This window comes from Anopheles nili, chromosome 2, assembly GCF_943737925.1.
Source record: "Anopheles nili chromosome 2, idAnoNiliSN_F5_01, whole genome shotgun sequence".
NCBI classification, from domain to species: Eukaryota; Metazoa; Arthropoda; class Insecta; order Diptera; family Culicidae; genus Anopheles; species Anopheles nili.
The window spans coordinates 13,512,016-13,536,585 of NC_071291.1; the positions used below are offsets into that span (position 1 = coordinate 13,512,016).

General features: G+C 45.7%; 2 protein-coding genes across 2 annotated transcripts; one reads left to right on the top strand and one right to left on the bottom strand.

Annotated features, from left to right (window-relative positions):
- Window positions 1-599: 599 nt before the first annotated feature.
- On the bottom strand, window positions 600-18,097 carry LOC128730186 (serine proteinase stubble). The gene is made up of 9 exons (XM_053823221.1): window positions 18,085-18,097; window positions 13,918-14,296; window positions 13,293-13,633; window positions 13,080-13,225; window positions 12,480-12,777; window positions 12,161-12,350; window positions 11,710-12,007; window positions 830-979; window positions 600-734 (listed from the first exon to the last, which is right to left on the bottom strand). Exons 1-9 carry the CDS (start codon window positions 18,095-18,097, stop codon window positions 600-602), a joined length of 1,950 nt encoding a protein of 649 aa, XP_053679196.1.
- Window positions 18,098-18,807: 710 nt separating this feature from the next.
- LOC128730197 (UDP-glucosyltransferase 2-like) lies at window positions 18,808-23,565 on the top strand. The gene is made up of 4 exons (XM_053823233.1): window positions 18,808-19,475; window positions 20,761-21,197; window positions 22,495-22,711; window positions 22,801-23,565. Exons 1-4 carry the CDS (start codon window positions 18,808-18,810, stop codon window positions 23,096-23,098), a joined length of 1,620 nt encoding a protein of 539 aa, XP_053679208.1. The 3' UTR covers window positions 23,099-23,565.
- Window positions 23,566-24,570: the final 1,005 nt, after the last annotated feature.

Consider the following 24,570-nt stretch of genomic DNA (forward strand, 5'->3'; position numbering starts at 1 on the left):
TGGTTTACATCCGAGAAAGGTCAGAACAGATCGATATAACCTGCATCTCGCTTGCTCTAACGCAGTGCTAATGTTCAACTCTATTCCTAACATAGTATTGCTGAATGTGTGTCAACTGTTCGCCATATTTACATTCCTAAGGACACGTGTGATTTCTCTATAAATACTGGTTGCTTTTGAGGCAACTGAACTAACGCCCTAAGGACGTTTATTTGAGTAATCGATAGATTGGTCTATTATGCCATTAATGGCTTGGCTCGGTTATTTTTCTAGCATTGTTATTGTGCTCGTTGTTGCCTGCATGGCAGTGGGTTATTTGTTCTATTAAGCTCTCTGTTTATGTGATATTGCAGTATTTTGTTGTTAAATAAAGCGTCTTAATCTAATCGTTTACATTCTTTTGCTTTTTTTCCTATTTTCTTTGCCTTCTGCCATTCTTGCGGTTTCCCAAGCAATCATATTTGCTCGGTGTTATGTACATTGCGTCAAATCTTGCTGATCTCGATGACACTGCCCACCTGTCTGCCGACATTGAAGAGTATTGCGTGAGCGTAGCTCGAACAAGGAGCCGTACAGTTGCTCCCATCGTCGCGTGATTATCACAGCACGGTTTCCATGATCCACGGTACGAACTTCGATATTCGGGTGCAAACGCCCGGCAGGTTCGCCTCGGCACAGCCGATTCCCCATGAAATGATACCAGCCAGGAAGTAGTGACCGTCCTTGCCTTTCACCTACGAAGCAAAGAGTAAGCAAAACGGTTATGAGATATCCGTACGATAGTAATATTTTTCCTATCGGGCGGTATCCAATCCGACCAGCTTCCTACCTGCAATGGGCCACCGGAATCTCCCTGGCAGGAGTCCTGTCCTCCAGTCTCGTGGCCGGCGCACAGGAAAATGTCCGGTATAAATTCGTGCCGGCCGGCGCGCAGGAACATCGATTTGCACCGGTCGTTGCTCACGATCGGAACGGACACCTAGCCACCGGTGTGGTAAAGATCGAGAAAGAAAAGAACACCATCCGCGTAAGTCAAGTGGCGAGTTGTAGAAGGAGGGTTCACGATGGAAAAGCGGAAAATAATGGAAGGAAAATGCATTCCCATGAATAATAAACGGCACTCATAACTCACAAACGCAGGAGCGGCGAACGAGGCGGACGAGTTCGAGTGTAGGGAAACGTCGCGAAAAGTTTACGATGCCAAAGGCTAAGGGATAAAGGCGAACGAAAATACCAACTGGCCGGGCCAGGAGCGATAAATAAGCGAGCATCTGCGTTCCTTTTTATTTTCCACTTCGGGTGGTTTTGGTTCGTTTTGGGGAAAAACTCGTCGCACGAGGCAACGTTCGCACAACGGACAATGGCAAAAAGTTCAGGTTTTGCTGTGAATAATTGAACATTTGCCACCCGTACTATGAAAATGATTTTGAATCTCTTTCATTCATTAATAAGGTATTTCACTGGAATTATTGATGATTAACTACACTGTGTGGCGAAATATTTCAATCTCGCGCGTACTTAACGATTATCTACTAACATCTTATCTTCATGGGATAAAGCGTAAATAAAGTTTACCGTGCTTCCTTTTCCAGGAGAAAAGCATCCGTTTTGGTTTCCAAACTCCGTTGCTATCGTACCAGGCGATCCTGAGACTGAAAGCGAGCTTTTGGGAACCAATTAATTATCAATGAACAACGAGCGGAACTATCAATGCCTAATGGGGTTGGTTCGCTGAAACTCCACTTTCCATCATACTCGACGAACACCACGTGCAAGAGTCCGTCCATTACCCTGTCCCGAAGCGACCGGACCCAATCAACATCAACCTTAATTAATACTACATTCCCGATGGTTCAGTACGATACTTCTCGTTGCTGTAGCACCGAGTTGGCCCTTGGGTCCTCGAGAAAACAATACCTCATCGTTACTATGGAGCATTTTCGCAGGATTAGCTCATCCCACCGTGGGAAAAGCTGCACGCGAAATCCTAACCATGAAAAGCGGCTCCATGTATTCTCAGAAGTGTTCTGAAGGTTTTGCAAATGTGTGCTATGGATGGATTGCCCCAATCGTTCCGTTATGATCGATCAGTGTGAAAGCATTGTAAGCCTTAACGGAGGATGAACTTCTCAGCAGAGTTTTTGTGGCATTTCCACGATTAGAATTTTTGCAACACGTCGTTATTGAAATAAATGGTAGGTTTAACAATTTATCGAACAACTACTTATCGGATATATTGACGATAAAGATTCAAGCCATTTGACACACTGTCATGAGAATGACGCTTTAATATGACCTTGCTACAGTTCATGGGATTAAAGTTGCACACTTTTCACACTGCTCTGTTCCCGTTACTACCTGGTTTGCGATCGAGGGCATGGATCAACATTTACCTTATCGCTTACGAGCGGTTTACGCAGAAAGACCACTTACAAGCTATCGCCTTTCTGTCGTCAGCACCGAGCAGACTAATAAACCACACGATCCTGGTCGACGCTGTCGTTCCAGCATCGTCGTCCGGTTACCTGTTCTCTGTCAGAAAGCAGACGAGGAATGACAAACTGCCGCTAAGCTGCTGAGCAAATGACAAATGGGTGCTCGTTTGCTCACCGCCGAGATTGTCGAAGGTACGCAGTTCCATCATGATGGGCACACAGCAGTCAGTAGGCTCTCGAGTAAAGATGTGATTTAGTGAAAATCCCACGTAACCTCGATGAAATATTTTGTGCAAAAAACCTACGCTTAGCCAGCAACTGCACCATTCGTAGGTCGAACGATCTATGCTCTCCGTATACTCCTGTTTCGATGGTCATTAAAAGTTTACCACTGTCACTCGGTAAAAGGAACTTGCGGTTGTCCTTTTGGCAGCCAAAAGTGAGATACTTTCAATGAAAATATCATACTGAAGGCACGGTGCCGCTGAACGGACTCGCATCTTATGATATCGTACTCGAACGAACGAACGTTCCCGGGTTGACGACTTGGGTTCGATGGTAACGAACATAGTTGGCGAATCGAGACCGCTTCTCGAGTGAGCGTAGCTTCAAGTGTTTGAGGGAAAGGCTTGAAGGAGATCGATTGCTTTCGGATGAGTGAACAATTAAATCCAATCCAAAGGAGCTTGTGCGAAAAAGGAACCAAATGCAGCACGGAATAATAACGGCGGTAGGACTTCTCCTCACCGAGATTGGTTATTTTGTCATCCGTCATAAGCAAACGGTGGCTCTTTCGCAAATCGATCGTTTGCGCCCGTTGTGTGTGGCATTCCGAAATGCGACTTCCCGGAGACACGTCAAATTCAATCAGCTAACTGGCTGACTGAATTTGCCAAGCTAATGGCAAAAGCACACTAAAAACGGATAATGAATTTCAACTCTGGGTAATAGAAATGGGAAGAAATGCTACAAAACCAGACATGTTCGATCTGAATTAATCATTGGCATTGGCAAAAAGTTTTCGTATTCAATAATGAAAAATGGCTTGGCAAAGCTAATGGTACATCAATCAAGATGTCGTTGCGTTTTCACGTAGCAAACCAGAGTGGAAATTCTTTTCTATTTTTTTACTCAATTTTATCGATTTTCACTCATCGGATATCATTATACCGTCCTTTTTATTTTCCGATAATCGCATCATAATATGATTGTTTGCTAAACTTCATAACATCCCGAAATCACATTCCGTTGGAGCCGGATTCCAGCGCTTGGCGTCATTTCATGCTTGCAAAATTTTCCGATCAACCCCTGCTCCGAAGGTCTAGGAATAAAAAAGTCCTTTCCTTCAGCTCAAACCACGCAACGTGTTGCTTTCTCTCAAAATCTCTTCTCTTCTTATTCACGTTTTTCCTTCACTTTTTTTTCCTTCATTTTTTTCTAATCATCCTTGTTCGTCCACACGCGATCCACAAAGAAAATAGCGGCGCTATTCCGGAAACAACCCGTCGGAATCTAACGGGTGTATAAAGAACGTGTTTTGAGCTTCGCCAAAATTACACTGAACCGAGCGTTCCTATTATCAGTGTTTTTTTCACCGATTCGCATCTTTCACCCCGGGCTTAAGGCAGTGAATGGAAAAGCTCCAGGCGTCTATTCCATTTGCCGCTGGAAAAGCTATTTTCCTGCCATTTCGATCATATTACGATCCACGGAAATCGTGTCACAAAAAAGCCAGAAGCCAGCGTAGCAGCGTCTAGGAGACGAGCGCTTCGAACGCTGGAGCGATTCTACAACCCGATCGCAATAGGGGCACGGCAAATGGCGAGAGATTACCCTTGGCGATTCCGGCAGCGCGCTCGGCTTGTGGCACAGAGCATCAACAAATCATTCGCACCCGTCCGGAAGGTAATTCTTTTGCTATTGGAAATTTAGGCGATACCCGCCCCAAATGCAGACGACACGAATTTCAATCACACAGATGGGTTCTCGGATGGAATTTGGTTTTCTTTTCCCACTTCTACCAATGCATAAGAGCTAAGAATCGACTCCCATTTTTGAAACTCCCTGTTCGGCTCAGATGCAATCACAGGTTTTGCGATGTTTTATTCCCTTGAAGAGTTTTCGTTGATTTTGCGCTAGAAATGTTAATGCCAAAAGAAAACTAGCAAACGAATTTGAGGTTATGCAGCCATGAATGATATTTATGGATAGAATACTTATCGTTCTTTTGCGATTGGCAATAGGAGTCGCCATCGGTGGCACGAGCTACTGGAAACTCATTCAATATATGAACGCTAACCAAATGAAATTTTGAAAAAACTAACGATAAAATCACGGAACCGTTCAATTCCTAGTAGTGTGAATGGTTGGAAACGAGATTCGCGAAATTTCTAAAGACTCAACCATGAATAGACAAAACGATTTAGAATCGGAATCACTGTTTCTTGGAAACATTTCCATGAGTCGGGTGACTCAACCATTTCCTACCTAAATGGAGAACAGACAACGAAAGCAATCTTATTTCATGAAATGTGTTCATTTTTTTGGTTATTTTCGCTCCTTCATGTTTTCGTGCAATTCTTTTTTTTTATATTTGCAGTCTTCCTTGGGAAGCGAATTTCATTTGTGGAACTCGGGTGTCGATACTGTCCCCGGAAGGAAACCCGCGTACGTGATAATATCTATTTCGGTGGGTTCCATAGAAACCTTATTCCTTTCAAGTAGTGTCCAGCACCTCGCTCACCCTTCCTAACAGCAATAGTTATCAAAGCCATCCTGCTGGTCGAACCGCAAAAGAATGGGTCCGGAGGATGCTTTAAGGCAAAATTCTTTTCCCAGTTTTCAGGTTTTCCTAAAGTATCGGTGCCCGCAAGGAGACGACAAACGATGCGCTCCTTTTAGGATTTTCACTCACGTGCAGTCTTCCGAGCGATGGCATCTTCTCGAGCATGCGATAAAAAAAATTATTGTTACGACGTGCGAAGAAAACGACTCTATTTCCGTTTCCTTTTTTTGCTCCTATACGTAAAGGCCATCGAGATTGGCGCTTATCGCTAGGGTCGAGAATGGGACGTTCCCTCAAAGTAGAAACAAGCTTTTTGAAAACCGATTGAGGCGAATAATGGTAGAATTTCGTAGAATGGTCGCCTTCTTAAAGTTACTGAGTATCACAAACATATTTATGTGTTTGGATTCCCATCAAGCCTACTTAGCTCCATTGCAATAAACCAGCACGTTGTCACCTCGCAGAGAAATCAAACAGATTGATAACCACCGAGGCGAGAATAATTCTGTTTGATCTCCGCTAACTTCGTCCGCTGTAAGGGGTATTAACGCGTGAAAGGAAATTTCTCCATCAACACCACCAACGCTCGACGTTCTCGTTCTCTCTCCCAACCGAAGATGAAGCAGGTTATGCTCCCCCAGCTCTAATTATCATATCTGAAAGGCAGCTCACCGCAACGAATAGCCCGCTTATCTCGACGCTAGTCGGGAAGCAGCAAGGCGTTTTTTCCTGAGGCAAGGACGCTTATAAAACGGCGTGAAACAGCTCTGAGCCCCGATCATACCGCTCCATCTGCCCGCACGATTCAGTCAGGAGCCACTCAAGAGCAATCAACTTGACAACTTTTCGTCTTTTTTTTTCGCTCCCACTGTGAAGATTTGACGCTTCTACAGGAGCGATTGCCGCAACGAGGCCATCGGTGCTGATCCGAGATTATGAATTTTTTTTACTATTACTTTCTACCACCGGTCTGCTTTCCCATGGTGTGCCATGGTGTTCCATTCTACGGGTTTGGCAGCCGCAATCAGAGACATTGGCAAATGGCCGATCATAGACGACAATGCTGCCAGTGTTTTATGGCAGTCGTTAGATGGATTGTACAGGATTGTGACCATAGTCCTGTGCGAATTTTCGTGAAAATCATGAAGAAAAAAGAAAATTTCGAGGGCGAAACGGGATGAAAGCCACGTGAATTACCAGCGTGAAGTATTAGCGATATCGCTGCTAGTTGCCTTCCTTGCGGTTTATTTGGGTCTTACCAACAACACTAGACTAAATGTATGTCTAGCATTGATGTGAATGTTTGGTTTTTATTTGACGAATAAAACATCCAAACCTAAAAGCTGGTCGTTGATAATCACGATTATCACAATTTTCATGAAGTAATTTAAACATCAAAGAGCATTAAATATAGTTTGATGACGAAGCTATGCTTAAGCTGTATCGGTGCATACAATAATCTCTTCACACACAATAATCTCATCACACCATTATGCAATAAAATGCATCGTGAACTTCATAACCTAGCTTATCCATTATCTCCTCAAAGCGTACGATAAACCTTACCGTATTGTGGCTACAAAAATGAATGAATGCTATGAAAGAATGTGCACCATCACTTCAACCTGGCATGCTTTGGAATTCAATGCTTGGAATGCTTGTGAAGCGAAAAAGAAGAACAATGGAAATTTTCTGGTACGGTCATCATCATTAACGGGTACACCTGAAGAGGACTAATAATGCCACAAACGCGCAGCACTAAGAGAGTGTGGTGTTTTATTTTTTTACATTTGCAAATGTTTTCACGTCCTTTTCAACTAAATATAGTCGAACATTGAATACATTGCCAACCCATTTCGTGAAATCTGTACATTGCTTACTGCTATGTTTTTCCGTTGGGTTGATTGAAATAATATATTTGAAAAAAAAAAGTATTTTCCTTTCAAATTGCTTAGTGAATGAATTGACGAGTGGAATTCATTATAAAACATTCCACAACGACAATATGTCTCTGATTAAACGCTTCATGAAGTCAAGACAGGGCGACTTCGAAGCGATTCCCCATAGACTTCTGGGCACTCACTCATTGAGGTATCGGAAAATATCGAGGGCTGAATAGAGTACTGCTTTGGCAAAAGGAATTAAAACAGAACGAGATGCAACTACAAAAAGAAAGAAGACAGAAAGTAAGAAAGCACACAAAACGATGGCATTCCTATCGCCGAAGGAGATAACGGCCTTCGCATCTCAATTCACTCAAAACGCTGAACACGGATGCTTTCTTTCGTAGAAGAATTTTATTCCAACTGGAATTTCCGCTCCGAAGGCTGTGGAAGGATCATTTCGCCAAGCATAGAAGAAACCGAAATAGGAGTCTCAGGAGTCGGAAACTCAGAGAAATAAGGCGTGGAGCAGCATTTTGTTCGAAAGTTTCTACTACCTGCTGTTCATGCGCCAACGAACGCTGGGACACTATTTTAAACTTTCCTCAGATCATCACAAATAATGATAAGAAAATGCTTTAATAAAGTTTTTATAATAGACGACAAATTTTAATTTGCCAATCGACATTTAATATGATTAGAATAAAGTAAAAGTTCGTTTTTACTTTCAGACTAAAAGCTATTAATCCTGTTTTCAGTAATTGGCGATAGTTCCAATGTGTTTCCGTAACTAAACTCCTATCGTCTGTGCACCGCATATCATATCGAGATTAGCCGACTTGAAAACCACTAATAATATAATCATTATCCAAAAAATCAACACTCTCAAACCAACCCTGATGTGCGATTTCCCAAGCAGCCGAAGACTTGAAACTTTTGGTGTTTAAAGTTTCCCACCTCACCCAATACATTCGCTCACATCTCTTGCACTCGCCTATTTGCTTCCCACGATTCTAATCAATTAACACCACTTCGGTTTTGCGGAACTTTCCCGCACACTCACGAATCATTCGCTCACTTAACTTTTCCACGTATGCACAATTTCTCGCTAACGACAGGAATGCTTTTCAAAGTTCTTCTGCCCGAGAGGCACCGAATGGGGGAAGTGATGCTAAATTTTATATTTGTTTGCCATTCTACAAGATGCTGTTCTCATTCCGTTTGATTATGAAAAATGTTTCAACCAGGTCATGGGTGATATATTGCAAAGCATAAATTGCTCGGAAAAAGGTGAGTTTGTTGAAAAAATAATCTCAATCTTCAAGAACCAGGCATGCAAACATCTTTAGAAAAATCAATCACTGATTGGTCGTTGGCGCCTTGGAAAGTCATACGTTAAAATAGCAATAGCAATATCACACCCTGTGGGTTCTCGCCGGAATCCGATCGGCCATTCGATACGGAACGTTAGTACCTTTGTTGCAGGTTTGAATCCAGATCAAACCACTAGTGGATCACGTTTGGCAAACAAACCAGTAGATTGCCAACGGAAAACGATACCACCGGGCACGATTTGACCGAAATGTCCAACGGTTGCCCTTTTTTCCTTCGTTCAACACACTCACACACACATTCGAACTCCGTTGATATTCTTTACGGATGGATCGTTTACATGAATACGGATCAGCTCGCCTTCCGGTGCCTGGTCATCGGGTGGCATTTCTGGTTCTTCCGTGCACGTTCATCTCCTTTTGCAAACTATCGATTTTGACTTTACCGAAAACTTTCCCCACCATTGTGCGGATCTTGGTCGATTACGAAGCTTTTCCCGATTCGTGCGCTAGATAAGCACAAATCACAACTTTCGAAAAGTCATCCATTTCGCTTCTCGGTCGTGCGCATTTTTGCCTTACGCCCTCACGTGAATTTACCTCCGTAGCACGGAGATGGCAACTTTCTTACAAACAGCAGTCTGAAAGCAGCGCCACAATCAAGCTCCTGCACGGAAACGTCCGGGTGAAGCCTTCTACTATCGAAAGAATGGGAGCCGCACGAGAGGAAATCGAATCAGATTCCAAGCACAAATCGAACCGAAACGTAAAACCGTACCATGCAAGCCGTTCGGACCCGGTTGGCTGTTTCATCAACACCGGCACGACTTCATCCCAACGTGACGATACTATCGAGGGTGCCTTAATACATACAAACGAGCAGCCGATCCAGTTCACGCTGGCCCACCCAATGATACATGAAGGACGAAGGAAAAATACACTTCGCAGTCGATCGCAAAAGAAAATGAACTTACGGATTCGTCTCTCGTACGATCTTAATTAATTCTTTCAGCAAGGGGCAAACGGTAGCGACCGTTCTAACTTCTCTTAAGGTCTCTCGTTTCTTGAGACTGCCAGCAGCTTGATTCCCTTGTACAGGATTGTGTATCTGTTCCGCTGGGTGGCTATGCATACAAATTTGACCAACAAGCGCGAAGGGCTTTTGCATTTGGTCTTTGCATTTTGTTGATAATAGGAATCAAGAAATCAGAGCCAACCGCTACCAAGAACCGTTGTTTATTATTGCGCATCACTAACGTAGTTTTGGGGGTTTTTTGTTGGAAATAAATGATTACTGTTCTTAATAATTACAACAGTACCCTTCATCAGTACCAACCGAGGTTACTAACTTCAAACCGTTCTGATCTCAAAAGCAAACGTTTACACAGGTTCTTGACAGTTTATGTTTGTAAACGGATTCCGTTTGGCATAGGTTACAAGAACATAAAAAAACAATGGCTCGAACATGAACTTGTGTCGGTGTTGCCAATAACGAATGCTCGGAGAAATTCCGTGAAGGATCCGGCAGCGCGGTATCATATATCAAATTGACACAAAATAATTGTGCTCACAGCATCGTCCAGCTGCTGGGGGCAGAGTACGATCGATCCATAGACGAAAAGCGAGTCTGGCACGGCACCGAAAGTATGTGCGCCACATGGCCACAAAGACAAAGAACTACAATCGTGCCGGGTGCTGGCGAGAGTTTCGTCGTATCATCGCTTCCAACTGTTACCAGCGTTCTGGCATCGACGGTCGATGTTGTTTTTCCAGCTTTGGTCTGGAAAAGTTTACCCACATTACTTCACGGTTATACTAGCACATGGTGAGACGGTGCAATATTGAGATTAAAGGACGAACGGACACCAAAAGCAAGTATGCGAATGCTAGTAAATATCGTCTTACTGATGTGTACAGTCTCAGTTTACATCCGCTGGTATGAGGAATTTCACTGAATACTCTACACATTTTACGAGAGCTATTCTTTTCGTGATGATATTTTGGCTAAACAATATTAATCAATGTTTAAGCTACCTTAAAATGTTTTGAATGTTTTATACATCATTTAAAAGACAGTTGATGGAAGCTATATATACTATTTTATATAGACCACACATCATTATCACAATTCACACATAATGCTTTTTTTAATGTTGCCGAAGATTAAAAATGCGTCAGACATCGCAAAGGTTCTTTACTTCAAACAAACCTCTACCACAGTAAAGGTGCTACGAGCAGCGTGTTACACGCAAATGTTTGAGGCGATTGAGGGACAGAAGAGCTGTGGTTGGAAAATTGAAAAAACGCTCCGTAATTAAGACACCGGTGCGATGAGCATTTACTGTCAACGAACAAAGGACTTTTCCGTCTAGCAAAGTGGTTCGCCGTCGGTGATGCTCTTACATCTAGCCCGAGCCTTTGACGGCTAAGTGGGACACGATAAGGCGAAAGGGAAACCATTCTAGTTGTGTTGCTATCCTATGACGTTCTTCATCCTATCGGTAGCCGCTGCTCTATCCGTGTTTCTTTACATAAGCCGAGACCTGGACCTTCGGGGGCTGCCGTGCTAGAATTCAGCTCATAATTAAAGTTTTGCTTAACTTCAATCGTAGCACCTTTTTGTCGTTTTCCAACACATAATTGCTGAAAGCGGCATTGGAAGCGGGAATTTGAAAAATGTGAAGTAATTTACCAGCTACCATAATGCACTGTTTGAACAAAGAATTTCGCTTTCCAACCAAACAGATTTGCTGCGTTATTTACTATCCAAAACGCTCAACGTCCATTTTGTTCTGTTTTTTTTTATCACAGCAAAAACGCTGTGATTTTGAAGTGCAAAATTTAAATGTTGTATTATTGGACTGTGTCAGTGAATCAGTTAGAGACGTTCATCTTAGCATCCCTTTTCAGTAAAGCCCATCATTTTATGCTCCACTGCAATCAAGCACTAGGATTCGAGAAGAAGTGGATTCAAGAGAATTTTAGAATAGCGGAATGCTCGTTTTCCAGAAATATCCTAACCACGTGGACGAGTCTGTACGAGGGTATGGATCTGTGTTGTCCTTGACCCGGTACACGTAAACGATGGACCAAACGATGGATGCGCCATTTTCCCTGGCAGCATTGGAATCCGAAACAGAACACGTCGGTCGTAACAGCGAAAAGAAAGACATACACACGCTATATGGAAGAGAATTGCTGGAAGATTCAAACGACCAACGGCCAGTTGGTTTCCACCAAAAGGAGTAATGGTTTCCAACCCCATCCCAACCTACCTCTTGTAGCACGGACGGCAGCGTGCCTCCCTCACTCAACCGACCCCATCCAGTGACGGTGGCGTTTTCGCCAATCAGCAGGTCGTCCGTCGCCGGCAGGCAGATGGGGCTGATGTGGGGAGCGAAGACCAGCGGCTGTTCCAGCTTCACCAGCGCCAGATCGAACTCGTACGTGAAGAAGTTATACTTCGGATGGACGACCTTCCGCGCGACACCCCGCTCGATGTACGGCAACTGTTCCTGCACGTGCGAGAAGTCGTACTCACCAACCCGTATCCGAATCTGCGACGTCAGCAGGCTGCGAGTTGAGGATGTGCGAAAGAAGAAAAATAAAGAAGAGAAAGGACCAGGCAGCGCCACAATTAGGACACACTCAACTCCATACTCAACAATGGCGCACCGGAAGTGGTTCGAGTTCCGCTGGCCATATTGAGGTGAGGTGACCACTTACTCATCCACACAATGGCCCGCCGTCGCTATCCAGTTGTCATTTATGACAGCTCCACCGCACCGGTGGGTGCTTGAGAAGCCGAAAAAGGACGTCCGTCGCACGGACACCTGCCAGGGCCAGCGCCCGAATGGGGCGTTTTTACCTCCGACGATTCGCGTCTCCGGTCGACCCATCGTCTGAATTCCGCACTCTATTGGGGCCGCGAAAAGGACGTACACGAGAGAGGAAGAAAAAATGGGCAAAAACAAACAAACATCCAATCAACCGCGAATGAACAGAAAGCTGGAAAGGGACCCGAGGCATAAGAGAAGGTCCTTACCGGCATTTCTTGCTGCGGAAATGGTGTACCGGCCTGGGGCTGCCGTATAGGACGAGGTGGACGGCGAAGCGTCGTCGAAGTCAATCACAGATGGTGACGCTGCCGGCGCGGAACCTGTTGAGCTGCTAACACTGCCGACGGTGGTAGGATTCGCCGTCGTTGTCGTGGTGGTTGTCGTGGTGGTGCTGGTCGTCGTCGTCGTCCTTCTGGTCGTGGGCCTCGGTGTGGTCGTCGTCGTTGTCGTAGTGGTAGTGGTGGTAGTGCTAGTGCTGGTAGTACTTTGCTTTGTCGGCTTAGCCTGCAAAATGGACGACTTGTAGTGTTTTGGAAAATTCGATTGAAAATGCTTCGCATACAGAGAGGGCATACACCCACACAGAAATGAATGCATTAAGTATCGAGCGCAAAAGGCCGGTCCTATCAGCCGACAACGATTCGACGAATCATTTTTCATGGTGCGCGTTTTCAAACACTTTTAATTCAAACCTTCCCACGGCGACTTCCCGGAAGTGTACTCAATTTCCACGACCAGCAGCACGCATCCATAATACCTAATATCGGCTGCCCTATCTCTTCGAGACCCACGCAAACCCCACATACCGATGGTTTTGGTTTCAGTACGGTGCTTTGTATGTTGTTCGAGATGGACAGGATCGGTTTCTTGGACGGCTTGTTCGGTTTCGGTGGCTTCGTCCGCGTGATGAAACTCGGCTCCGTCGTCGCCTGCCAGTGGGTGGTGTAGATGCCTGCGGTGAAGAACAGAAACAGGACTCAATCAAGGACACGCAGGTTCAACGCAACACACACACATACCGCTAGCAACACTGGCGGCCATCTCCTGGTCCGCAGCTCCCGGCTGCACCGGCGTCGATAAGGTAGAGTGTTTATTTACAGTGCCCGCCGTTGGCTTTTGACTAAAGTGGTTGCTGCCGGTGACGAACGCGCCACCGCTACTAACGCTACTACTGGAACTACTAATGCCGTGGCCGGCGCCACTTCCTGCGTTGCTGCCCGACGAGGAAGCATGGCTTCCCGGTTTGCTGTGGTGGTACGTGTGGGACTGCTGGTGATGGTTGTGGGACGGCCGTATCACCAGTGTGCCACTACCGTTCGGCCTATAGATGGTGGTGTAGCCGTTGCTACTAACGAAAGTACTGTTGAGTTGCGGTTATCCCGGCAGGAGGTGGATTTTTAGTACAAGGGCAGTTTTCCATTTCCATGGCAGCGGTGGTGGATGGTTGCAGGGCGATTGGTAGTTGAGGGTTGATGTTTAACGCACGTGGGTTGAGGGTTCGAATCCCGCACCGAATGTCAAGCGCCCGGAGGACGTAAAGCGGCAAGGAAACAAGAAAGTTAGCAGCTGTTGACACCTGGGACGTGTTTTTTTGAAGGGCTGTTAAAGGTTAAGAGGCTCTTGAGCCTTGAGAGGCACGCTTACCTTGGCCTCGGTGGCTTATACTTGCCCCCGGACGAAGACGACGGCGAGGGTTTAGGACGGTAGGTGAGCACCTGGTGGTAGTTTTGAGGTATCACATTTTCCGTCAGGTTGTGCGAGCAGCAGGAACCGAACATGAACTGGTCCATGCACATGCCCACGTGCTGGCCCTCGGATTTGATGCATTCCCAGACGAACATGCACGTGCCCTCGATGCCGTTCACCGAGCAGGGCTTCGGGTTGATCTTGTAGTTGTGACTAGAACCGGCGGCCACTCCTGCCACGCCCGCCACCGTCGGTGTACGCTCAGCGATCCAACAGAGGGCCGTTAACAGTAGAATCGATGCCTTCCATCGACTCCACATGGTGGAGATGTTCAGATCTGCAAGGAACGACGGGCAAGGTTATTAGTACGTTGGGAGAACAAAAAAGACAGTCCTAAACTAGCATTTTGCATCGTTTATTTCGCCCTTGAAATGAGTCATGCAAACGTAGCAATCGTGCGGTTATGCAACGGCGAATCGACTGGACGCAGCTAGCTCCACGATTGCTGTGGTAGTGAGGGACACTAACGTCCATTCACGTCTCCATTTTTGGACGATCTCCCTTAGCGTTGGCGTTATTTTCCAAAACGCTCGAATCAACAAGTTGCGCAATGGCTCACAACTGGCTCTCTTTCTCGCAGAGCAGCGCGCTAGAGCGAACTAAAAATAAAACAAATCCAAGTCGCACCTTTCATCAGCCAAATGCAAGCAATGATGCTGCTGATGATGATGACGATGATGCAGACGACAATGATGTTTGTTTACAAACAACCGGTTGGCCGAGTAGGAGCATTTCATTGCCTGCTACGAGTAAGCATCGTTCGTGCAAGGAGTGCGAGCGAGCGCACGCTATGTATGCACAACGTCTGGCTCCATCACGCACAGCATAAACGTAAAACATGCCAGCATAACCATGCTTCATTTTTTATGCAGCCCCTATGGCGGTGAGCATGTGTTCGTGATTCGAAAACCGGTTGGTTTTGGTTTTTTTTAATAAACCACGCGCGGGAATGAGTGCCAGTCGCAATGCGTGAGCCGGCGAAAATTCGAGATAGTTCTCATAGTCTAAAGTGAATGCATGTTTTATGTAAACAAAAATAGGATGTCTTTGAAAAAAAATCAGACGCTGGTACCTACAAAATCATTCATTCGGTGTCCAAATTTCCGCCTGAAAGCTGGAAACTGTGCCAAGAATTTGGCGCTCTATTTTCTTTGGATCTATTTTTAACATTTGCTCGTTTGTGATTGAAAGTATATAGCGTTATTTGTTTGGCAGTGTTCAAGATGCAGTTGCTTCAAATTGCAACAATAAAATTCAAATTAAATTTTTAGATGGAAGTACAAATTTGCAAGAGACGATTGATTAAAAAGATATTTTAATTTTGAATTCTTTTTCCTTCCAAAAATTGCTATGAATGAGTATGCCAAAAAGATGTGAGCTATTCATTTCATATCCATTCTCTCTGCTGCTGTAATTATTTTAAACATCTTTTTCATATCATCCGTGTAGGGCAATTGACCTCCATAATGAAAATTATCTGTTCGATAATGTCATTCCAAGAACATGCCCCCATCAGCTGATTCTGGGGGCCTTTGCATCTTATGTTCATGATTACATTACATCAACACATAATCATAATAATAATCACAATCCTTGCTTCCCGCTTATCGCTAGAGTTGTCGTTATCGTTGAATACGTACGTTTTACTGTGAACATAACTGTCCCAGCAATGTGAGAACTGGCCCCATTGAGCGCCCCAAAGCAACTCGATGCTTCGTCCTCACTGCTACAAACACAGACCAAAAGACTATGTTTTCCGTCAGTGCTCGTCAACTGTCTGGGGATCCCAAGAGATGCAGTTGAATTTTCTTGAATTTTTCTCGTTAGAATATTTTACATTATTTTAAAATACCCATGAATACTATACACATTACAAAAATAGAATAATTTTTACACACAAATGGTATACAAATTTTATAGACTATAATTTTGCAACAAATTCTATGCAGGTCAATTAAGCATAGTGCCATGTTAAAGCTCCAACTTCCATAAAGCAATACTGCTTGGTCAAATGTTGGAACACTACTGATGCAGTTAAATAAGTCAGTTTGGGGCATCGGTTGAGCAACTCTGCACCCCAGCAAAACCTGCTTGGCGTTCAAAACGCGTCCAATGGGGGGGTTATATGCGCTGTTCAACAGCGTTGGAGCTCATTTCTTCATTGAACCTGCCCCCGTAGAGACGCTATATTTGTGCTCTGTTGAGCGCACGCGCTTGATAAAGAAAAAAACTATTTAGTGATACAGAAAAGACTCCCAAATGTGATACACGACATTTTTCACGTGCCTTGTGATCTAAGTGAAAGCAAACTATGCGAGGATAGACGAGGCAAGACTCGTTGCCTGAGTGATCCGTGCTGGTTGTGAACCATAGTGCTATTACGTGCCGTGTTGCCGCGCCTCGAAGCTTAGGCATCAACATTAGATCAGACGGTTGTTAGAAACACCGCCAGCTGAATGTCATTCGCCTAACCCTTTGAGCGTATTCGAAAAGCAACACTAACCGAGGAGTCGCTGTCCTTCGCGAGGGAAGCAAACAAAGCCTGCCCAACAGCAGACTCTCATTTCCTTCTTTGGTGCAACACGCGCACGCATAGCAGCAGCAATAGCAGCAACATCAACAGCAGCAGCAGCAGCTGATTATAATTACGAAGTGGTGGAACGCACGGTAAGCTCGTGGAGCCGCGACAGCTGCCCTCAGGGCGTTGCTGACCATCGGCGACAGTGGCTTCTTTGTGGTGGGGCAAACAACGAACGCTAACCGGGACTTTGGTCGAGATCTTCGAAAGGCACTACTGGTCAAGAGTGGCGGTTGGAGATTTGTTTTGGATTCGAAATTCAAAACAACCCCGAACGATGCACAACCGCTATCAACTTTTGTGCTGCTCGAAGCTCGAGCCCCATGAAAAGATGAACGCGTTTCGTCTGTCCGTTTGCGCTCAAGACAGGCCTCCAACTCGGGCTGGGATGCATAAATTATGATCAGCTCTGGGGGTTGGTGTACCGAAGGCCAGGGAAAGCAGGCAGCTGTTCCGCCGACGCAGGAAGTGGTCACTTTCGAGCTGAACCGGTGGTGGTATTATTGCCGCTGATTTTTTTGCTTAGGTTTTATTTTTTGCTCCGCAAAACCCACCCAGCCGGAACACAAAGAAAACGGACGAGCAAAGCACGCTTGCGAGTGCGTTCACGGGTGGGTGATCGGAAGAAGGCGTTTTACCGAACACTTACGCGGCCCGGGAATGTTGCGGTGTATGATTCATGCCGGACGACTCGCGTACCGTCTGCCGATAGTCGAAACAACGACCATCACCGGTACTAACATGTTGCTCTGTTCTGCGTCCTACGACAATGGCGAACAAAGCGATTACGCTTGCTTCGTGGGGAAAATTGGCTTATTGGCTTGCCGCCACCGGGAAGTCATGTCGAACAGTACCATCGAGCTACGGTTGTAAGGGGTTTTGTTTGCTCGGTTACAAGGTATTTTGGTTCGTTCCTTAAATTAACCGGCTCATGCGACCAATTAACAAACTCACTAAAACAAGGTGTTGTTGTTCGACGCGCTCTTAAACGCGAATAAATATGGCAGCATTAGCTACGACCTGGAAAACCCTAGCGGAACAAATTCCATATCGCTAGATTCGCGTCACTTTATCGCTCAATTGGTGGGGGTTTAAAGAATCCTTCAAATTAAATGCCCATTCGTGAGTGCAGATCAATAACCGCCCTCAGTTAACCACTTACTGCAAAAGGACGAGGTTATTTTCGCATCAACCCTCACGGAAGGCACCAGTTAGCTTCCAGCAGTAAGCGTGCTTGCGTAACCGGAAGGCGAGCCCACCCCCGGCAACTAACGAGCATGAACCGTGATTATGTAGGCGCAAAATGCTCATATATGGGCACAAAAATAACATCCTCCGTAATTTTCGTTCGCTCGCAAGGCCCGGGGAGACACAAACTTCATCGCCAATTAGCAAACGGTGGCGGTTCTGAGAGACTAGACGTCATACAAAACCACGCCACCATCATGCGACTGGAGCATGTTTCATAATGGTTCTGCACAGCTCACCCCATGCATGCATGGTCGGTTCGTGATCGTACGTCACACTGTGCCGCTAATTGCCCTTGCTTTTTATTCGATCTTCTTCACTTTTCGCTCCTTTCTTATCAGTCTCTCACATGCTTAACCATTTGTGCTCTTTTTCTCTCGATTTAATTTCAGACGATCGACCGCTAAGCTAATCAAGGAAGTTCTTTTTTTTTTCAATTAGAACACGCTCAACGATCGCTTTTTTTTTCATTCTCGCGATCGTTTCCAAAAGACTCTTCGCCAGTATCCAGCAACTAGCGTTCTTTCTATTCACCGGTACGAAAAGCTGCGCTCCCTCGGCTCGGGCGTGATCCCGATCGTTTGCATTGATTGTGCGCTTGATTGAGTGAAATTTGCTCCAGTTCAAGGTGGAAGAAAACGGCCCACGCCACCCGGGTGCCCGTACGTGGTGTCAATTTGCTTGATCGTTCGATCACATGCACTGGCCGCGCGCGCCGTGCCTCCATTCAATTAGCAGCAGGAGGGTCAAGTGAGCGCGAAATCCAATTTATAGGCCATCTGACCGGTGGCGAGTGATAGGAGTCGGCGGCCAAGTGTGCCCCAGAGCGGTTGTGAATCAGTGGCCTAAGCGAGTGTCAGTCGACGAGTGTTGTTAGCCGTAGAGGCGTATCAGAGCCGATCAGAGGCTTGGCGATAGGTCGCAAAGGTTTACCGAGTGAAAATAGAACACCTCGCCAAACGATGACCGGGGTATTTGTGGTGTTTACAGCCGTCGTTGCGATGGCATGCACCATCGAGGCGGCTAAAATACTGGCAATCTTCCCGGTACCGCTAAAGCAACACCAGTTGGTCTACCGGCCGTTGATCGAGGAGCTGGCTAAACGTGGCCATGACATCGTGCTGGTCACGACAGACCCGATGGAAACGACCGAGCATGGCAACGGAACGCTCGATCGGATCGAGCAGATCGATCTCAGCTTCGCCTACGATCTACCGGTTCTGGAACAGCTCAATGTTGCCGGGCTGGATGGACGTGACATGCTGCGTAACATCTTCAACGTAATGCGCACGATCTCGGACGAGGAACTGCAGCATCCTGCCATGCAGAAGTTGATCAAATCAGCTCGTCCTGCGGATGGGTTGACTAAGGAAGGCGTGCCCGATGCCCGGTGTAACCCATTTGACGTCGTCATGGTGGAATGGTCCGGTGTAACGCTGATGAACGCGTTCGCTGAACACTTCCGGGCTCCGCTTATAGGCATCGCGAATAAGGGTGCGTTTATCAACGCACATGAAGCCCTTGGCAACCCGAACCACCCGATCGGGTATCCCAGCATCTTCATGCCGTTCAGCGAAGATCTGAGCCTGCTGCAGCGAATTTCGAGCGTGTTGTTCACCGTCTGGTACAGGTAAGCGCCCAACTCAATCAGGTTTATTAGGCACCTCCTGACGCGATATCATACCGCTGCTAATGCCACCCAAGTATGAATTATTCAACCCTGACACAGTGCGAGTTGCGGCAATTATTATTGAGCAGCAACAAGCACAAAGCGTGTGACTGCCAGCAAGTACACACACGTGCCTCAACGTAGGTCAAAAGCGGCGCCAAACGCTGCAAATGTGCAAGTCAGTCGCGGAGCAACGCCAGCGGCGTATGAACAAGAAAAGTAAAAGTGATCTCACCTCGTGGGGGCCAACGTAGACTGAATGAGGACGTTGGGGGTCGGCTAGAGTCGCCTGATAGCGTGAGCTAATGCACGGTTACGGTTCGTGTTGGTGCATGCATATCCGGTCGAGGTTTCAACGGCAGGTTATTGCACCTGAATGGATTCATTTTCGTGTTTCTAGAACGTGGAAGTTTCCAGCTCCTCGGAAGGGCACGTGTTGCGTTAGTTTGACGTGCAGTAGTGAGTCATTTTGAAGCACTTTTGAACGACACTTCATGCTTAAAGCACATGAGACGATCAGTCTGCTCCTAGAACGTTCACCAGCTACTCTTTGCTCTGCCAATGACGCAGACAACGGTCAACCCGGTTACCCGGTAGTAGTTTTTGTGCTAAAAATGTCTATTTATGATCGCCCCGGTAAATGGTGGCTGATGTGTTTCTTAAAATAAACAAGCTAATGGCGAAAACGAGCGTCACCGATAAGCAAACGGTGGCGATTCAACATCACCCTGAGAGTCTGCACGCGAACATGATAAGTGTTTGAGGTCACATTATTATTTAACCGCCACGAGCCGCGGTCAAAAAAAAAAGCAAACGGATAACCATTCCGATGTTCGTTCATTTCCTCGTCAGGTTTATCTGATAAGGTTCCAATGAAAGTGCCCATTCAATGTTGGATTGTAACCAATTTCTTTTCGTCATTTTGCGTCGTAAAACGGCGCACGCTTTTGGGATATTTATCAGCCGGCTTCCTCATTAACCTTGATTTCTTTCTAATTGCACACCGTGCGCCGTTGTCCGATAAGATTGTTTAGTTTTGTAATTTTCACGACCCCTATGAAGCGGTTTGCGAAAACAATCCGAGGCTCGATGACGTACACAGAGGAGTGTTATCTTTTGCCAACCACATGTTTTTTCAAGCAAAACATCGCTAGAGGTGCCCTAAACCGATAAGAACGTGAAACACGCACGCTGCAGGGTTGATTAGCTGTATAGCTTGCTAACCCAATGTTCCTTTCATCTACAGATTCTATTACTACACCGTAGAGATCCCGGCCCAGAATGTGATCGCGCGCAACAACTTTGGCGAATCGATCTCCGACCTGCGACAGATCGAGCAGAATGCTGATCTACTGCTAATCAACGCCTTCCCACAGCTTGGTAATGTGCGCCCTGTCGGACCAACAACAATTCACCTCGGTGGCATTCACCAACGACGATCAGTGACCGAGCTGCCAGACGACCTGAGTCTGTTCCTGGCCCAATCAGACGAACCTGTCGTATACGTTAACCTGGGAGCCTCACCAGGTGGGATCACAGAACGTGCCCGAAGGGACAAGATTGTGAAGGCACTTGAACAGCTCGATTTAGCTAGTGTTTGGGCCTTGGAAGAGGACACCGAGCCAGTTAACAGTACGAGCCGCTTGTACCAATCTCACGCCGTGCCCCAAGATGCTGTTTTAGGTGAGTGTTTAACATCGCGATCTTCACCGTGCTTCATTACACGATTTTATGCTCTTCGCGAATCATTAAAACTAACCCACGTCAAGGCACGCAATTGTGGGCAGAGCAGTAAATAAGGCACACACACACACAAAAAACACCACTCGATGTGACGCGAATAGATTCTACGCAGTAAACCTCCGATCTTGTGATCGTGAATCTGCGTGAAGGACCTTGAAACAGCACGTTTTCGCCGCAAATACCAACCCCGGGGCTGGTTCAGTCTGGCAAAAGGCCCATTATCTCATGACTGGGACAAAAACTGCCTCTTCGCAGCAAAACAACCCCATTTCGCGATCACTCTTCCCGGCGCCGTTGTCTCGTTTTGTGCCGGACGTTTTCACCTTACGCCCTCTTCTTACCGGGTGAATATTAATTACTTCCCGGTTTTTGCGCCCGGCCGGCTCGAAGGATGTGGCTACCCTGGTAGCTCTCGTCCGGTGAAGGAATGTTTGCCTCAAATCAAAACAAAAACAAGATTAGATAGTGCCGGCAGGGGTAGGTGGGTGGTGAGTGAGGTGGTCACTCCGAGGAAGGCGAAAGATAAGTTCCCCTTCTCGCTGCTCGACGATCGAACCCCAAGCTCAAGTTAACCTATTCGTTCGCGTGTTGGGGGCTTGGCAGCCGGTTTTGTCGAGCGCTTGTTGTTTTGCAGTTGCTATTTCATTTCCCATCACCGTCGACGACGATTCGGTGTGTCTGTGTTGGCCGCACATGGGAATGCGCTGAAATGGCGTAGTAGAGGAGCACACTGGTACGCACGTGCTACGCTCATTCGACGGTTCATTGAGAAATGCATCAGACAAACAACACGACAACAACAAAGTCGCAGCGACCCATCGAGGTGAAACAGAAGCATTTCAAGTGGCGGCGCGAGTGGTGCAAGTGCACGTTGGAACGACCACAGCAAAATATAACGCATCATCAACAGCTGAGTTGAAGATTGTTCGCAGGAATGAAGGCCGCAAAATATTTACTCAAAGCACTGCTGCCGTGCAGGGGGAATATGATTTGCTAAGCTATCGGATGTTGAAATATGATGTTTTGACAAATTTTTATCAAACGAGCTGTTTTGATTGTCAGCCGTGAGCGATTAGAAGCATGTGAGATTTGATAATGCATCGGAGGTGGATGAGGACAATTTGCGTTTTGTATTCGACTTTAAGAGCACTGTTAACTTAACAAGTTTATTAGCAAAAAATCAACCTCAACCTAACATGAGATTAATTAAACTTTATCTGTTTCTTCAATGCTTCAGCTCACCCAAAAGTGCGCGTGTTTCTTACGAACGGCGGCCAGATGAACGTGGAGGACGCCATCCAGCATAAAGTGCCCGTGGTTGGTATCAGTTACTCGACCTCGTACGAGCACTACCTGCGGCAGATTGCCAAGTACGAGGCGGGCATCATTTCGCTCATCGACTTTGAGACGCAAACCTTCGTGGACAAGCTGCGAGACGTTTTTACCGAGGACCGGTAAGTAGGGTGGAGATTGTTCTGCCCACGGCTCAGTCATTAAATGGTTACTAAAATATGTTGCGCTTTTTTTTGCTCGTTTCCAACAGGTACCAGGAGAACGTAAACAAATTGCACCGATTGCTCAACGATCAACCACAAACGTCGATGGAACGAGCCGTTTGGTGGATCGAGTACGTCGCGCGTAACGGCGGCACGAGTTCGCTACATGTGCGCCATCTATCGTGGTTCGAGTACCTCATGCTCGACGTGTTGTTGCTGGTGAGTGTCTCGGCTAGTCTAGCAGTGGCCGTCTTTGCGTATCTCATTTATCGACTAGTTCGCTACTCGAAAAGTTTACCGATGGAAATGGTAACGCGCGGTAGTCGAAAGTGCAAAATGATTTAAGGATATGATCTACGATGCATTACATCCATTAATGGACACGTATAAATTGTAAGGATAAGCTAGTTTACAAATAATATTACGTATGTTCTTGTAGAACCAGTCAGTTGTAAAACGAAAAAGTCATAAGGTCTCATGTTAGGATTTTTTAAGTTCAATATACCACTCGTTATCTTTGTGAACCATTTGTTATAGCAAACAGAATATATTCTAAGAGGAGACAGAAATCGTATTTGAAGAAGGGTTTGCCTAATATAAACATATTCAAAGTCTGAAACGATTTATGACTCGCCCTTATATAATACACGTTTTGACAAATAACCTCAAGATTAGAGGACGGTTGAGATGAATCTTTGCATGCGACGCTACTGATAGTCATAGGTTATATTAGTGAATAAGTGTATTGTGATATTACTTGTGTAAAGAGTACCTGTGCAGGGCTTTTAGAGTTAATAAAAACAAAATGGTAAACCTCGAACTGCTGTGTAGTAATTATAGTGCTGGTAGATAGAAGATTCATCTATTTAATAAATTCAAAATTAATGTTTTCATAATTTTAGAATTCATGTTTTATCATTCCATATAAAAATCTACTCTCATCAACCACCCACTAAAACATCCAATCGAATAGCAAACAATTATTAAAATTATTCTATTGAAATGAACATTAAAATGAATTATGCATTTTATAAGACATAACTTCGAAACGGTACAACTTAAGCTTTGCGGGATTTTTCAAAGCACTGTTAGCTATTCGCTGTTATTCAACAAAACTCGTACAATATACTTCGACGCCAAATTTAATCCCTTTGATGCCCCAACATAATTCCATCATGAAACGTAGAAACATTTCATCGCTGCATCACTAATTCCTGAGCACAATACTTTCTCTCGATTAATCGGATGCAACCCTGTCCAGCCAAACGTATATATTTCACGGTCGTTTCGCTGCCCAGACGGAAAAGCACAAACGAAAACCGGCACAACAACCGCCCGGAGACCAAGCGAGAACGAAAAGCATTTCACCGAAAAGTGCATCGATTCAGCTGGGCGGAACTCACAGTGATCCGTTGCACGTCGGTGCACGCCACCCGTTGGCGAGCATTTCACATCAACACCAATTAGTGCACCACTGGGGGTGAATTAATCTTGCCGGGTAATCCCTTTTAATTCGAGTCGATCATTCACATTTAGTTGCAGCTGATTTGTGATATAAATATTCAGCAGTGGGCTCGCGCGCTCACCCAAATGCACCAAATGTTAGCTGCAACACCGGCTGCTCGTAACGGACCAACAGATGCAGGAAGGATTAACATTTTTTGGAAAACTAGACGCACCGGCTTGAGTGGTTGGTATGAAAATGATAGACAACTCGATTCGATAAGCTGGCGCTAATGATTAACGGAATCGAGAGGAGCTTTTACACTAAAAACTAACACAGCTACCAACAGCCCACGTGCTACAAGGGATGATCC